Consider the following 18020-nt stretch of genomic DNA (forward strand, 5'->3'; position numbering starts at 1 on the left):
ACGTTAAACGTCACCCATTCCTTCTCTCCAGAGATGCTGCCTGTCCCGCTGAGCTACTCCATCTCATATTGGTTACCGAGAGTCCAATTGGTAGCAGCTTTTGCTTACTAATTGTAAGTAAACAAAAAAGTAAACAAAAATGCTGGAGGAACTCAGCGGGTGAGGCAGCATCTACGGAGAGAAGAAATAAGCGACGTTTCAGGTCGAGACCCTTCATCAGACTGATCCATGAAACCACTTCCATTTTTGTCTACCTTCGAATTTTCCAGCATCTGCAGTTCTTTCTTAAATAATGAGTTGGAAAGTGTGTTTTGGGAGGTGGGGCCAGAGTTGGAATCCACTGTCATGAGTGTCACTTCTGAAATGCAAGACCCTCTTTCTATTTCTCAATCCATGTTAAAATATGCACTGAAAATCTAAATAAAACCGCATATTCTGGAAATCTGAAAAATGCTGGAAAGCACTACAGGTTAGGCAGCATCTGTGGACAGGGAAACAGTTAATGTTTCAGGTCCAGGACTCTGATATCAGATCTTGGAAAGAGATATACAGGTTAGTCCAAGTATCACAAAAGTTACAGTTAAGATCAGCTTAAGTTTTATTTGTGTAATGCAGTGGTTCCCAACCCTTTTTTGGCCATGCCCCACCTAATCACCTCTAAAATCCTGATGCCCCCCCCCCATGTGGTGATATATAATTCTTATAATTTAAAAAGTGAACTCCGTTTCAGCTGAAGAAGCTTAAAACGCCAATACCTTGGTTGTAATAACTACACAATAAAGACCTTTTTAACCCCAAAAAAATTATTTACTCAAAATAACATTTGTAAAAATAAACTACATATGTTTACCTGATGGAAAATCCTAAAAAATAAAAATTGAAAATTTGGACCCAGACCTCAGTCGCGCTCAATTGCCCCCCTTAAAAATCAAATTGCCCCCCTGTGGGGCGTACACCCCATGTTGGGAACCACTGGTGTAATGTATAGCTAATATGTAGTTGGCATAAAAATGTTAATACTGCACCTTCCACAAAGTCATTCTCAGTGTAGGTATGCTTCTGCATTCGATTATCATCTTCCTCATCGTCATCATTGATCTCGGCATTAGCATCCTCTTCCTCTGGGTTATTCAGCACCTCCAAGCCAGCCTCAATGGCTTCAGCAAAGTCATCCCTTCGATCCTTCCTCACCACTTTCTCCTCAGGGTGCCGCGTCAGGCCCATCTCCAGCTGGTAAACTTTATTCAAAGTAAAGCTTTCAAAGGGCACCACGGCATACTCACTGGGCACCCGGGCGCCGATGCTAACCTCAGCTTTATCAATCTGGGAGTGCAGGAACTCCAGCAGATCATTGGGCAAGTTCTCCTTGCTGCTCGGTGCTCCACCCAAGGTTTGAGATGGCCCCTTTTTCTCTTGGACATTTTTCAGCTTCTCGCTCATTTCCTGCAGCTCCTGCTTCAGCTGGGTGATCTGCCGCTTGAGGCTAGCGGCACGAGTTAAGTAGTGCTCTTCCTGCTCCTGAAGGAGAGCTTGATAGTACTCTTTACCATACTGCTTGCCTGGAACGCCGAGGAGCAGGGGATCATTGTCTGGCCGAGGGGTGCATTCCAACAAGTACAGTAGGGAGATGAGACTGAAAAACAGAGTGAGGCCGAGAACCAGGCGCCTTGTCCAAACTTTGATTAGTAGGCTTCGGCGAGGCATTACTTCAAGAATTATGGTGCACTCTTCTAAAGTTTATTCCAATCCAGCTAGTTTCAAAGTAGCCATGTAGAGATTATAGTCAGATGCTCTCCAATGGTTCCAATTCTGCTTAGAATTTGGTTTCTTCCAAGTTAGTAAAAATAAACCAAGCAGGTCCAATGGAGATTTGGGGTTTGTCCTCAGCAGTTGAGCTTTGAGCTGGCTAGAATTGAGATGATTCAACAATGCTCCAGTACAGACAACTGGTCCCTGGTTGTGGTTTATCTCTACTGTGAAGTGCAGCTCCAGCCCATTCACAGTGAGGCCCCTTTTTGAAGCCAAAGGCTTTTTATGGCGTGGCGCCAGTGCTATTTTATTGGCATTAGCCTACAGCCTATTTGCTTGAAGTTGAAGGCAGCAATTTCCAGTGAATTGGGTGCCCAAAGGTTTCATGCAGGCAAGGCAAACCTCAAAGGATGACTGCTGATCAAGAACAGGCTACTGAGTACTTTAATGCTGCTAATTAAACAGGTCAGAGCAAACCAGGGTTTTGAAAAGCAGCAAACACCGAGTGAAAATAAAGGTCACCAGATTCCATTATGTCCAAAAGAAAAGGAACTTTACAGTGTTTGTTAAACAACCTTGATTTTGCCATTAATTATTCCTGGCATCACCGGAGGGTGTTACTTGCTGACTACCCAGATTTAGTTACTAGCTCTACTTGAATTAGTGACTTCAGAATCTGTCTCCTGAAAAGGGCAGAGAAGAAAAAGAAAATTAGGTTAAAGTCCAAATGAAGACATTTTTTAAGTACAGAAAACAACATGCATACTTTAACCAGCTTTACAACTAAAACTCATAACACTTAGATAACAAACTATTCAATTTGTAGAATATAAGGATGAGTAAAGTATAAAATAGCTGTAAAAAGGTATTTTGCATTTATCTACAACACCCTTAATGCATGCAATCTCTCCAAGTGCTTCATGGCAGAGAAATCAAACTTTGACAGCAAACTATCTAGCAAACTCAGAACATATGGCGCGCAGAGAGAGCAGATACAGTAGAGGGCATTCCATAATAAATACGTAACAACTAATGGTGCATCAATCAAAATCACAGATGCACGATAGATCAGAAATGGTGGATTATAAAGATCTTTGTAGTATGTTGGAGGGGTACGAGATAAGGAAGGACAGGCCATGAAGGAATTTGAGCACCTTGTTGTAACTTCTGGAAGACACTATCAGTTTCAGGAGACAATAATCATTGTTGGAATTAAACATTTTCACCATATATAACAACAGAAATAAAACAAAAAATAAGTAGATTGGGTGATCACTTTGTCTGCAGCATCTTTCATTTCCACAGCAATGCTCATGCAAATTAGAGGAGAAGCTTCTTATCTTCTATCCAGATACTTCAAAACCTACTGGAGTGAATAATAATTTTTTTATCTTCTGGTAAACTGCTCTCTTATCATTTCTCGTTGTCCTTTGTATCCTTTTCTGGTATTGGTTTATTATTGTCATATACTTTGAGATACAGTAAAAACATTTGCTTGGTGAGCTATTCAGGTAGATCATCAAAAGTCAAGTCAAGAGTATTTAAATGTTATGTGCACAGGGATGAAACGGTGAAATCTTTATTTGCTGGAGCTTCACAGGCACATTAACACAATCACACAACAGATAATTATACAATTAGCAATAATACATTCAATTATCAGTTATACCAGGTAACTACATTATAATAGTGGTTTGGCGCCGAGGTAGCGTTGTGGTCGGGCTTTTGCAAGTTCAAGAGCGCAATATTTAATGGGAAGATGATGTTCTTGAACCTGGAGGTAACAGTTTCCACCCTTCTGTACCTTTTCCCCGATGGTAGCAGCAAGGTGAGAGCATAGCCGGAGTGTTACAGGGCTTTGGTGATATTAGCTGCCTTCTTGAGGCAATGCTTCCTGTAGATCCTTTAGATGGTGGGGATGTCAATACCGTGATCGCCAAGGCAAAGTCCACCACTCTCTACAGCCCACTTCATTCTTGATGTCCAGGTTACCAAACCAGGCCACGATGCAAACAGTCAATATCCTCCCCACGGTACATCTGTCGAAGTTTAATACAGTACATGCTGAATCTCCTCAAATTTATGAGGAAGTACAAGTGTTGATGAGCTTTGTTTGTGGTTACATCAATGTGCTGGACCCATAATGGATCACCAGAGATGTGTATGCCCAGGATCCTGAAGCTGTTGACTCTCACCACTTCTATCCTGCTGATAAAGAATGTTGACCCTTCCTGTAGTCAATAATCAGCTGCATGGTCTTGCTAACGCTCAGAGCAAGATTGTTGTTCTAGCACCATTCAATCAGATTATTAATCTTCCTCCTGTACCCTGACTTCATTACCTGCTATTCATCCAAAAACAGTGGAATCACCAGTGAATTTAAACATGGCATTGAAATGAAGTCATGGGTACAGGGAGAGTAAAATAGGGAACTGAGTACACAGCTTTGAAGTGGCCCAGTGCTGGTAATCAGTGAGCCGGAAGTGTTGCCAATTCAAACCGACTGAGGTCTGCCCATGGGGAAGTAGAGAATCTTGTTGCACAGTGACAGATATAGATCCAGTTCCCATGTATACAACCTTGGGTATTTTCTCCAATCTCACAGCCTGGCCTATGCATTTACCACGTATTTTCCATATAATTCAAGTCCAGCTATGCATTTACCACGTATTTTCCATATAATTCAAGGCCTTCAACGTTTATGATTTAAAAATAATATTTTGATCATTTTCTTTTCTCAGGCTCCAGCAAGCTTAAGCAGCCAGTTAGACCTCAGCAGAAGACAGACGACAGCTATCAAGTTCCACGTTGCAATTCAAAAAAGAGCTTGAGGTAATTATGTTTTAAGTGACCTGACTACCAGCAGATAGTACAAGTAAACTGGGTCACACCTGCGCCTTTGATATCTACTACAGTGGACAATTCACCTCCACTGACTCTCACTATATAATAAAATGATCTCAAGAACCGCTATCTGAGGACCCAGTGCCGGAGAAAGAAAGATGGCTAAAAAGAAGCAATATCTTAAAGAACAATAGAACATTTTCCTTAAGTCCACAACAGTAACTGTATTTAGACAAAAATGCTGGAGAAACTCAGCGGGTGAGGCAGCATCTATGGAGCGAAGGAGATAAGCAACGTTTCGGGCCGAAACCCTTCTTCAGACTGGTTTCAGGGTTTCGGGTTTCGGCCCGAAACGTTGCCTATTTCCTTCGCTCCAGAGATGCTGCCTCACCCGCTGAGTTTCTCCAGCATTTTTGTCTACCTTCGATTTTCCAGCATCTGCAGTTCCTTCTTAAACAAGTAATTGTATTTACATCTGTTTACTTCATTTGTCCATCAGCATTAAATACGAACCATTAAAAGTCCAGACAGTGCGTAACCACTTAAAAAGTCCCCTGGACATTCTACACCCTGTTCAATGCTGTGAGACCAGGACTGAAGAAATAGCTCCCAGCATTAATATAACTGTACCACCGTTAGCTCAAAGGTTTTGTTACCAGGGAATCTAAATTGACGTGATGCCAAAATCCTTTCTAATTTCTTCTTTGAATAGAGATATGAAAAAGCAGAATCTAGTTGCTAAAATGTATAGAAACTTTGTTTTAACTACATCCTGAATGTAACCAATTATATTCTTCCCTTAACTCGTCCCAGCCAAATTTCCCTCATTTTTTCCTGAACACAATATTAATCTCAGGGACAACTCCATCCATCCCAATCAACAGGTTTACTTTACATAACATTTTAAATTATATAACATAAAAGGGACAATTGCACTCCACATGCTTCTTCTGGCTCTTTGGAAATTCTATCCAATTAGTCTCGTTCCAGGCAAGGGGAAAGAGTGGGAGAAAAAATTCCCTTCAGTAAGGGAGCTATCCATGTGGATAAAACATTAAGGCAGGGAAAGCATTAACCTCACCACCTCCATTTTGCTGAGAATCTCAATGTATTCAAGAAGATAAATCTCATGGGTTCAGATCCTAGAGATCCTAAAATACGATAGGTGGAATTGGAGAGTTTTAGAGGATCTGGGATAAGAAGACAAAATATTTTCTGTATCATTGCAATATAATCCTCCAAATTGCAGATACTATTTTATAGAAATTACGGCATGTTTACAGGGTGCAGGTAGAATTTTACAGAGGATCTTGAAATATGTCAGGAGTAAATTCTATCAATCACTGGGATAAGATTGCAAGTGGATGAATTGCAATGGAACTCTGACCATTTTTGCAGGGAATACAGTTATATTTAAAAAAAAACAATGTCCTGAAATGTTTTTAAATGCTTGGTAAGGATGTGAACATATGGATGTAACATATAACATTCAAAAAGAAAACTGGAACCTTCATAAGAAATTTTTCCACTTAGTAACACTATTCAAAATTTCTTCATCCCAACTTCCTGCTCCTCGTCACAGAATTCTTGTCTCTCCGGAGCTGTTGTTCAAAGTTTCCATTATTCAAGAACGGCTAACTATTCCATGAAGTTCTTACAAACACATTTGGTTCCAACGTGCTTACTCCAAAACCCAAGACAGCAACCCAAAAATAACTCATCCAAGCCATGGGTGGATTTTCTCCAAGATTTTCGGTTATTAAACTAAACTAAGCCGCGGATCTGCAACATGGCTAACACATGTCTGCACAGCCGCCTTCATCAGAAGACTGGACTCAACATTTAATGTAGGGAAAGATTGCATAAAGTAATTCCAGCTCAGTATCTCATCTTCACTATAGTTTTATTCCCTTCCCTCTGTTTTACAGAACCCAAATGCTAGAAATGCTCAGCAGGTCTGGCAGCATCTACAGAAAGGTATGAAAAGCAGTTACTTTTCAGGTCCAGAACTTTTCTCTGAAGTGAGAAAGATAGAGAAAAAAAGGGAAGTTTTAGGTCTCAGAGAAGGTGGAGGAGGGTTATAGTTGGAACCAAAGGAACATCTCTAACATGGTGAGCCTCTTGACCTCATATGGCAGTTAATACCACATTTAGCTTCTTAAACTGTGGGATGTGATCAGCAGCATAGATTATAAGATAAAAATGTGCCTAAATGACAGCAAGTTGAAATGGCCAGCTCTGATACAAACATAAGGAAAGAGTTATCCACAGTTGGCCAATTCAATACCAAATCCTGCAAAGTATCCAGATAGAAGAAGAGCTGTTGTTCCTTAAGAGTGCATTGGGCCTCGATGTAATACTGCAGAAAGGTCAGAGTGTAGGTTGGATAATGAACAGTGGCAGGAAACCTGAAGATCAGGGTCACTCCTGTGGACTGATTACAGGTGCTTTGCAAAGCACTCACCCAATCTTTCCACACATTACTGACGCATATTCTCTTTTTCTTTCAGATTTACAGCAATTTCTGGGATTTTTTTAAACTCTTTTTATAAATACCCCAGACTTATTTTCATCATAGTTTTCAACTGGTAGCGTCGACTTTTGGGTCATTCCGTTTCTTGTGGTCACCGTCTCACCAACTTCCCCTTTCGTTCATTGCACCCTTTTCCTCCTTTACAACTTAATATTTGTTTGTTTCCAATGTTTTCCATCTGAAATATTAACTGTACCTCACTCCATAGATGCTGGCTAACCTGCAGAATATTTCAGCGATTTTGTGCTTTATATAGTGGAATCAGTACTACAATGATCCCAAAATCCAAATGACCTCCATTCTCATGTAATGTTCTATGATTATGCTAACATTTACAATCGAAAAGGTACATTTTTGAGTCCTATATGATCTCTTTACAACTATGGTAAGCAATGCATTAACTAATCGTATCAAATGGCATAGGGAATATCTAAGAGCACAGCTTGTAAAATGCAGCAGTGCATAAGGTTTTTTTTTAAATTAAAGAAAACAAGTAGATTGTTCGGTAGCTGACATACACTTCCTTTGGGTGGAGTCCAAGTTAATACAAATCTTAAAATGGAATTGCTGCTGCAATGGAAATAAAGATCTGTGTGTTCTATCAGAATTCAAAGCAAGGATTTAAACAACAGGAACTACAATTAAACATGGCAACTTATCTTTAATGTAGTAAAATGTCACTGTGCATCCCACAGGAACACCATCAAATAAATCTGCCACTGCCACAAACAAACTATGAGGATAGACACAAAATGCTGGACTAACTCAGCGGGTCAGGCAGCATCTCTGGAGAAAAGGAATAGAAGACGTTTCAGGTCGAGACCCTTCATCACTTAGTCTGAAGATCACTTAGTCACAAGACTGAAAACTTTTATGTTTACTTTAGCTTTCAGCTAAATCTTAACTACATTGCACTTTTAACTTTTGCACTTTTTATAATGCATTTTTAATTTTGCTTTTCTTTTCTTTTAGTTCTATTTTATTTCATTTTATTATTTCATTTTATTGTATGACATGTTTTTATTTGAAGCACTTTGAGTCTGCCTCGTGTATGAAATGTGCTATATAAATAAAGTTGCCTTGCCTTGCCTTGCCTTGAAGGGTCTCGACCCGAAACGTCACCTATTCCTTTTCTCCAGAGATGCTGCCTTATCCGCTGAGTTACTCCAGCATTTTGCGTCTATCTTCAGTGTAAACCAGCATCTTTCATACAGAATTATTAGGAGAACCGATCAAACTTTCAAACAAAGTTTAGTTCAAACAGCATCAAAATGGTAACAGACATGTCAAAGGCTGAGGGATTTAATTGCAGAATTTATGACCCAGGCAAATGAAGAGTGCGATATCAAAAACAGTGCAATTAAAACTGGAATAAAAATGAATCCAGAATTAGAACATCCCAGATGAAAGGCTACAGAACTAACATTGTTAAATAACCACACCAAGAACAGTGAATTCTGTTTAAAAATACAATCAAAGGAACCACACACAAGAAACCAGCTGGGGACAGAAAAGCAAAGTGGGTGGAAATAGCCTGAAATCAAAACACCAACTCACTTCAGATTCATTCTAATCTAACCCAAGTATTTCCCATCTCTCTTATTGGCAGATATCTTGCAGTTGAAGGTAATAAAAGATAAGTGTTTACTTACAGTTACAAATTAAAAATCACACAATAAACCAGAGGTTTGAGCAGATTTTCAGGTGGTCAAATAAATTGTATACTGAAGCAATGATTAATACACAAGACTAACTTAATAGACCGCGTATATTTCATATGTGAAGTGTTACTAAGCCCATTCACTTCAATGCCTCAAATATAACTCAAATGAGACCTTGGTTATTTACATTTCCTGTAGGAGGGAGACAATAGTGATCTTAATCCTGGCAACAGCATCTCACAATTCATATTTGCCAGGAATAGACCAGAATCATAACACATTTAAATTACAGCACCATCAGTATTATATTTGAGAAATGTTAATAGTAAGGGTTAACCTGGAAGTATCAGAATTTTACTTATCTAAGAGAAAGCAGGATTGACTCCTATTCACACTCTTCCTGTTAAATGTACATTTGAGTTCTTAGCTAAGTTTTGCAAATAAATAACAATAATGGATTTAAATATGAAAAAAATCTTATTGTAGCAAGTTCATTTTCTGAAACGGGCTTTATTATCTTCCCAACAGAAGTCATTTACACTATCCCAATTTTTTTTGTCTTAACCTTTGCTAAAACCCACCTTTTTAAGTGCCTCGATCCTTTAATCTTTACATCTGGTTTCCACCTACATCCCCGCCCCGAGGACATAATTAAGCTTACAAGAAAGGTTGCTGCAATCTTAAGTCTGAGGTTAGTAGAGTAATTTGTGGCAATAACAGCAAACTTATTGTTTAGAGAGGGCCAGAGACCTTGGAGGTAGCTTTTCCAGACTTTTTCAAACATTAAAATACGAACTGACCAAACAGTCCTTCCTGCCTCCATGCTCTGTCTACTTTTGTGAGTAACAACTTACCCATATCAGTCCACTTGCTCTCCAAGCGTGTTTAATACCATCGGGAAGGGAAGAAAGACACTTCAGTGTCTAACTACAAATGCCTTGGTCAAAGCGGCCCATGTGTTTGTCATTACTCGAACCATCTGTAACTCCCTGCAGCTCAGGCCATCGGTGCTTTATTTATTTGCTGTGAGCGTTGTGCCGAGCTGGAACTTGCAGCAATGTCTGTAAAACTGCTGAAGATTTATTTTCCAGTGAATATGAAGGAGGAGAAGTTGGTAAGAGGAGGGGCATAAAAGGAAATGAGGAAGACTGCTTTCTTGGCAACTGGACTCCCGACAAAACAAAACTTTACTTAAGAGAACCTGACACTCTTCTTATCTCAAGGTTCCAAATCCCCCTGGTTTCTTTCCAATTTCTTGCTTTGCAGATCTGTTAGAAGGATAGAAAAAATATGTATTTGGTCGTTATGTTTGTAAGCAAGTTAACTGCAAGTATTCTTGTCCCAATTTGGTCAAACCACAGCTTCACATCGATCTTTGAAATAGGCTGAACAACAATCAACTGGACTTCTGTAGCACTTTTTTCACATAAACATATTTTTAAAATCCAGAACCAAGCAACAATATGTGATATTGGAACCGGCCACTAAAAGGTTGTTGACAAGAGTGGGTTTCAAACAGGAGGGAGGAGGGGATTGGGAAGAGACACAACTTCCCCTTAAATATATTTCCATTATTTCCCATAACAACTCTTCTTGGTAGAAAGCTCCACATTCTTACCATTCTCAACAAAGAGATATATTTTGATATCCCACATGGATTAATTAGTGGGCTCTATCACAAATGGTCATGCCGACAAAATTGTTAAGCTAATGCAAAGCTATTTGGAATAAAAATATTCCAAACTGTACATGCACAATAGATTTATTTTGGAATTAAGATGCAAAATAGTTTTATTCTACAGTTTAAATATGAAGTCACCATTGAGCAATTCAGCAGTCAGGCAGCATTCGTGGAGGGAATGATTCGCTGACGATTTGAGTCAGGACCCTTCTTCAGACTGATGTCAAGTTATATAACTAAAAGCTTGTGGTATTTTTAACAGAACCATTACAGCAACTTTATACATTGAATGATCTCTAAAATATCATGCGGATGATCTGCTTTAAGTATGTTACTTAAATTTTCCCTTGAATGACCCACACTTCAATGTGTAGGAAGGAATTGCAGATGCTGGTTTAAACCAAAGATAGACACAAAATGCTGGAGTAACTCAGCGGGACATGCAGCGTCTCTGGAGAGAAGGAATGGGTGACGTTTCAGGTCGAGACCCTTCTTCAGACTAATCAGACTTCTCCAGAGATGCTGCCTGTCCCGCTGAGTTACTCCAGTAATTTGCGTCTACCCACATTTCAATGTTTAGTATGTAGAATTATAACTATTTATAGGGATCACTGAAATAGTCTTTTAAAAGATGAAAATCTATGTGGAGAATTGGGATCCTTCTCCCTTCTATTTCTGTATGCTGAATATTCTTGACTAGACTTTTGAGTCCTGGCAACAGAATAGGACAAAGTGGCTTGGACAAGCTTCTAAACCACACAGTGCCAGGGTAATGAATGAACACATTCATGGCCGGTTGCGTGTGCCAAACTGACATCAGATTCACTCATTATTTCTGCAGGGGACTCGTGCCCAGGTGGAACATAAAACTTTCCAAGCCTCATAACTGTGAGTTGACTAAGATCCATATCCACCTTTGCAGAGAATCCCAACTAAAAAGGAGCTCTAAGCACAGAACAGAATGGAGGGCACTGCTCCTGCCTAAAGATGTCCATCAGCTTTGCAGCCAGCCATGATATATGCATTTATTCCCAATTTATGTTGTCTGCTGTGAAATGGGGCAGATGGACAATATTCATAAGCTCTAGGTGCAGATTTAGGCCATTCAGCCCATCAAGTCTACTCCACCATGGCTGATCTATCTTTCCTTCTCAATCCCATCTCCTGCCTTCGCTCCATAACCCCCGACACCCTTCCTAATCAAGACTCTCTACCTTAAAAATATCTATTGACGGCCTCCATAGCTGTGTGTGGCAATGAATTCCACAGATTCACCACCCTCTGACTAAAGAAATTCCTTCTCATCTCCTTTTTAAAGGTACGTCCTTATATTCTGAGGCTACGGTCTCTGGTCCTAGACACCTCCACTAGTGGAAACATCCTCTCTATATTTGCTCTATCCAGGCTGTATGATATTAGTAATTTCAAAGAGGAAATAAATAACATATTGCATGTGAGAAGATGAATCCTATAAGCATTTACCTTATGGTGTGATCATGGAAAAATTATGAAAAGAAACTTATAACACTTGGTAATTTGAACTTTGAGAGGGAATTTTTATAAGAGGTTAGTCCAGCTTGTGCAAGTCATATTATGACTACAGACCAGAAAGACAAAATTTCCAGTGAAATCTATGAAGTTGGTGAGGGAAGGGAGGAAAGGTGCAATGTTAAATCTTTATGATTACTTATTTGGTTTAAGAAAATACTGCAGGAGAACCAGTGTAATCTAAAACTCATTGAAGTGTTAAAGCAACTAAAGGAAAAAGTATCAACACCAAAAGCAAACCTGTACTTAAACATTTCTTGGTTGATTAAATATATGGCTAGTACCCTGTGATCAAATGGCCTAACTTTACGGTGAGAATGAACTTAGGGTAAAAAACATAGAACTTAATTTTCTTAAGGGAAGGAAGTAGAGTAAAGAATGGAACTCTCTGCCATTATAACACAATTTTTTAAAAATCTATACAATCACAATAATGAATCACAATTAAACTATAAATTATTGCTATCTCCTGCATCAGTGGAGCATTTTCATTGTTTGTTCTTGCAGAGAATTATTTTTGCGTGGAAACCTATATTCTACCTGAATTGGTACCCACCCAAAAATATATCTGGGAGTATTCTTGCAATTTGACAAGTCATGAATTTCCAGACAACAAAGGTCCAAAAGGCAGAATGGTGGCTCAGCTGTAGAATTGCAGCTTTACAGCTCCAGAGGCCCGGGTTCGATCCTGACTACGGATGCTGTCTGTGCGGAGTTTGCATGCTCTTTCCGTGACCTGCGTGAGTTTTCTTCGTAATCTCTGGTTTCCTTCCACATTCCAAAGACAAGCTGGTTTGTAGGTTAATTGGCTTGGTATCATTGTAAATTGTCCTTAGTGTGTGTGAGATAGCGGTAGTGTGCGGGGATCGCTGGTCGGCGCGGATTCGTTGGGCTGAAGGGCCTGTTTCCGCGCTATATCTGACTATCTCTAAAATAAACTAACCACAAAACACTCAAACAGTCCTTATTGGATGACGTCCCAGACCCATGTTTCCTCATCAACCTGTTTTGGTAATATTGTCGGACACCATGGCCACTGGGATATTGGAAAACACTATTAAAAAGGTAAATGAACTACATCAGCAGTGCTAACTCAATTTCAATCTGAACAACATTCTTTCCCCGGCTCTCTTAAAAAGAACATAGCCACAAGAAGAGATATGTGACACAAATCATGATCATGGCTGATTCTATTCAATGCCATATTCAAGTTTAGGTTTATTATTGTTGTGTTCACTGAACAGTTTTGCTTTGTGTGCTTTCTAAACAGATCGGATAATACTACACTCAAACACCATCAAGTCAAACTTAAGTATAATAAATATAGCACAAGGGAAGATACAGAATGCAGAATATAGGTCTCAGCATCACACAGAATCAGTTCCATAGACAACGTCCAATATCTGGAATGGGGTAGAGGTGAATCAGACAATACCCAAGCTTATGAAAGGACCGTTCAGAAGCCTGATAACAGAGGGGAAGAAGCTGTTCCTAAGCAGTTTCTGCTCCATTCTACACTAATCTTCATATGAATTGATTTTTTTTAACATACTATCTCTATCTTGAATGTACTTGGTAACAAAATCCACAATCCTCTGAGGTCCAGAATTCTGAAGATTCATGGCAATTTTTAAATGAAAGAGACTCTCAGTCCAGTCCAAAATGCTCAGCAGCTTCCATGTCAAAGCCTTTTAGGAACCCATTCTTTCAAAAAGATATGTTTAGATAGGGGCTTTAACCGTTTGTGGTGCAGAGCAGTTTTCAACCATTTTAAAGTGTAGTCGGCATTGCACGATCGAGAATTCCTAAAGTGTGGAGTATCTTGGCTCTAACTTCAAGTGGACCATAAATGTGCATTGAGGCTAATCTGTCCAACCTCCAAAGAAATTCACAAACAGCTTCTGAACATTAGGAAAATAGAGTGGAACTTGGATGATCAACAAGTCCTTCACCATTTAAACATTGCTGAGCTCATAGATAACGTGGTTTATGTTAAGTAATGTTTCCAAAGCTAGGACGTGCCAATAGATCTACAAAGATCCGTCTGTATCTTGATGTACCATGCACTCCAATAATAATGTTTCCAGAATTCTGAGTTCTTTTCTCTTTTTATTTGTTGATTCATGTTATTTTACTGAATATTGTAAGATTTTCCCACATAGATTGTCACACTTTTACAAAAGTGTGATCTACAAAGAGTTTCCAAGAGTTTAATGAGGTCAGACATCTGGATTTTGCGTCAAAAGCACCAAAATATGGTGAGGTTTTAAATACACTGCTACAGAGACACAAAATCAACATGCCATTACCATTGATCCTACCAATCTATTTCCCAACAAGTCACAAATGGCTTTTAAAAAAACTGATTGATGCACTTACCCAAGACAAGCAATGCAGCAGAACTGTGTGCCACGCTGCCTTATACAATGCAGCAATTCAGATTTCCAAACAGGGATGAATTAACTCTATGAAGGTTGGGGTGAGGGGGGGGGGGGTCACTCGATATACAAGGAAAAGGACGTAAATTGTCACCGCCATCAGACCTTTGTTGAACACAGCACTATTTTTTGCAATTACAAAAAAACTTTGTGAATCTTTCAGAAAAGTGTACACAGGGTTTAATGGAAGATATTAAGGTTTCAAGGGCTTCCGATGCAATGAAACCCATTGCATTCCTAATCAAAACTGCAGCACCGGACACTGCAGTTCAAAGTTTTACATTCTTTCAGCCATCAAAAGAGTTTCATCCAAATGAAAGACGTTCGCTCTGCGGTTCAAGACCAAGGTCACCGAAACAGCTGAGCTCCTTCCCTCCACAAAGACGCACTCTGTCATAACAGCAGGTACAGAATCTTGTGGCACCTCATCTCACTTTCAATCATTCCAGCCTCCAGCATTTATTTTAATAGTATTTTTGCCAAAAGGCTAGATAAATGCACATTTTTGATACAATTTATCTCAGCAAAGCTGTACCATACAATACAAGGGTCTTTCTGAGATGGAGGATGAAAACTCTTTGCAAAAATAAAAATTGGCAGAGAACAATGGAAGAGAACATTTAATTCATTCAAGATCAACTGCAGCAATCAAGATAAGCCAAAAAATTATCTTAATGTATTTGGAATTAAAGAGGGAGATGTGCACTGTCAACATTGTTGTTAATACGATAGCCTGGACGTCAGATCAGACCCATTTCCACTTGTTCTCTCCTAGTTTTAGATTTAGAGATACAACATTGAAAGAAGCCCTTCGGCTTCGGCCCACCGAGGCCACACCGACCTATCCATACACTAGTTCTATTCTACACACTAGGGAGAATTAACAGAAGCCAATTAACCTACAAACTTGGACGTCTTTGGAATGTGAGAGTATATCGGAGCACCTGGAGAAAACCCACGCGGTCACAGGGAGGTTGAGCAAACTCCGTACAGCACTCATAATCAGGATCACACCCGGATCTCTGGGGCTGTACAGCAGTAACTCTACCGCTGCGCCATCCACCAAGATCTCTTTTATCTTTAACTTAACTCTCCCTGGCTTCCAGTCTTTTAAACTCTTGTCTTCTCTAGTGGTCTCCTGTTTCCTGGCCATGCTTTGAATCGCTTTAAAACACCCTGCCCTCTGGAGATATTAGGCCAACTTATACTGGGAGTTGTGATTTCTCCCCACTCCTTTCAGCCCATCAGAGTATCAATGTCAAACAGCTTGGGAGCCTAAAGAACGGTTAGAAAGAGGTACACATGGTATCTCACAGTGTGTCTGAAATTTATATTCAATGGAAACAATTAACAGGAAGTCGCAAGAGCATGAAGGCAAAAATATATTATTATTATTATTATTATTATTATTATTTAAAGGATCACATTAAAGGAATGAGCTGAAGATGGTTGATCCATTCTATACTATAGACTCTTTGTAACATAGCCTCAGGCGACTGAAGCCGCTAGGCAGTGTGTTTATCTTGTCACCTTAAGGCAAAGAGTGAACATAATGAAAACAAGCTTGTGGTCTGCGGTGCACTAACATGCAGGGGGATTTGTTTGTTGAGTTGAACCCTATCTCCCAAGAATCGGTATATGTTTTCAGGCAGATAGTGCCCAACAGCAAACTTGTTCTTTTCCTTTCCATTGTTCCAAATCCTTTATAATTTTTCCTTAAGTTCTTCCTATCCAATTCCCTTGAACACTAGGGGCAAACATTCTCTACAGTCTTCATCAACTTCCTGGAAGTCCCCAGAAGGAGAGCCTGTGCCTCAATTTTTGCACACCCTTTACCCTAGGGTTAAGCACAACCAAGTAAAACCTTTAAATATTCCTTTAACTCGATAAAACTGAACCTGGAAGAAAAATATATCAGTATAGTTTAGGTCTGGAGGCAGGACTCCAACCAGTCTCTTGTACTTCAAGTATTGCGAGGTCCTGGCCATGAGAAAAAAATTTTTGCTTGGCTAAAGAATGGATCACTACTCTAAAAAGGACCAGTAGTGATTTGAGAAACTTGGCATTCTCATCTTGAAAATATGGGAAAAGGAAACATCAAACCAGCAAAACAGCTTAACAGAAATTCTACGGGAATTATCAAGAGAGTATATTGAAAGCTTTCTAATTTTGAAATACACAAGTTAAAACTTGCTGTCGGCTTGTTGCAACATGAATAAATTATTATCGAATGTGATCAGCTTTGCGATATTCCGAGTCAAGCTATACACCAAGTATAATTTCTTATCCCCTTCCTGTGGTATTATGGAAAGCTTCTTGGTAAAGCAAATTCCCATTCGATAGCCATGATTAAATCTGTCTTCGCTATAAGCTTGCAATCCACAGTGTAAACATACTCACTGTGTGAACCAGAGATCATCTCCACTCTATCATCTTTGGTGTAAACAATACTGCATCATATAATCTTTTTTTTTTGTCAATTACCATTCTATGCCCTCTGGCTCTTGGCTCCATCAGCAGTGGAAGCAATTTCCCTCCCTTCAAGGCTTTTCATGATTTGAAATAACTGCATCCAGATCTCCGCTGGACCTCTTCCTTTCCAAAGAGTAACAACTTGCTTCTCCAGTCTACCCATGTTGGTTCAGACCATCAGTCCTAGAATCATTATAATAAATCTCTTGCATTTTAGGGTCGTAATATATTCAACAAAGTTGATTGCTACGCTCCAATTATGCTAGGAATAGTACTTTATCAAAAAAGTTCATCACAACATTCTTGCTCCTATATTTTAAGTCTCTTTATAAAGCCCATTTCAGACATTTTTTTAAAGATGTATTTCTTAATTTGCTCTATCACTTCCATTAGGTTGTACTCAAAATATTCCCAGATTTAATAAAAAGGAACTGCAGATGATGGTTTATACCAAAGATAGACATAAAATGCTGGAGTAACTCAGCAGGTTAGGCAGCATCTCTGGAGAAAATGAATAGGTGATGTTTCGGATCAGGACTCTTCTTCAGACTGATTGGTGTGGGACTGGAAGTAAGAAAAGATCAGGACTGGCAAAACAGATTACTTTAGGCAGGTGGTTCCCTGAGAGGCCAATTGATGGTGAGGGATGGTGTAATCCCAAGAGGGATATATCGTTGTGAACTGTGGCGCTGGTTAACCAACTTTTACTTCTCCTGGTTGCTCACCATTTCATCTCCCCTTCCCATACTGACCCTTCTGTCTGACCTGCAAAGGGATCCTGGGTTTAAAAAACAGAGACAGACCACAAACATTGAGAAGTTATAATGAACTATTAAAAAGCACTGTTTTGTCAACAGCTGGAATGATTTTGTTATTTCTATATTTCCTTCCAATGGAGGAGGAGGACAATTGGTTCATCGGCACTATTTCAGCACTCAGGGTAATCATGTCCGTCGATTCCACATTTATTTCCCTGCAACCTATCACTCCTTGGTGCAGAGAAGTTTGAAAGAGGTGCTGAAAATAATGAAGAATCTAGGCAGAGAAACATAGAAATTAGGTGCAGGAGTAGGCCATTCGGCCCTTCGAGCCTG

The 18020-nt window shown here is 39.5% G+C and overlaps 1 protein-coding gene across 3 annotated transcripts in view; it reads right to left on the reverse strand.

Annotated features, from left to right (window-relative positions):
* Positions 1–18020, reverse strand: part of csgalnact2 (chondroitin sulfate N-acetylgalactosaminyltransferase 2) — a 39527-nt gene that overhangs the window by 19326 nt on the left and 2181 nt on the right. Inside the window, exons 2-3 of one of the 3 annotated variants that reach the window (XM_055661717.1) lie at positions 9642–10055; positions 1026–2432 (exon numbers count right to left, since the gene is read on the reverse strand). In XM_055661717.1, the coding sequence (XP_055517692.1) occupies positions 1026–1704 (679 nt within the window). In that variant the 5' untranslated portion in view covers positions 1705–2432; positions 9642–10055. Of the gene's footprint in view, positions 1–1025; positions 2433–9641; positions 10371–18020 lie in introns of those variants that run through there. The other 2 variants (XM_055661719.1, XM_055661720.1) reach the window with 2 other exon arrangements.

This window comes from Leucoraja erinacea, chromosome 34 (assembly GCF_028641065.1).
Source record: "Leucoraja erinacea ecotype New England chromosome 34, Leri_hhj_1, whole genome shotgun sequence".
NCBI lineage: Eukaryota > Metazoa > Chordata > Chondrichthyes > Rajiformes > Rajidae > Leucoraja > Leucoraja erinaceus.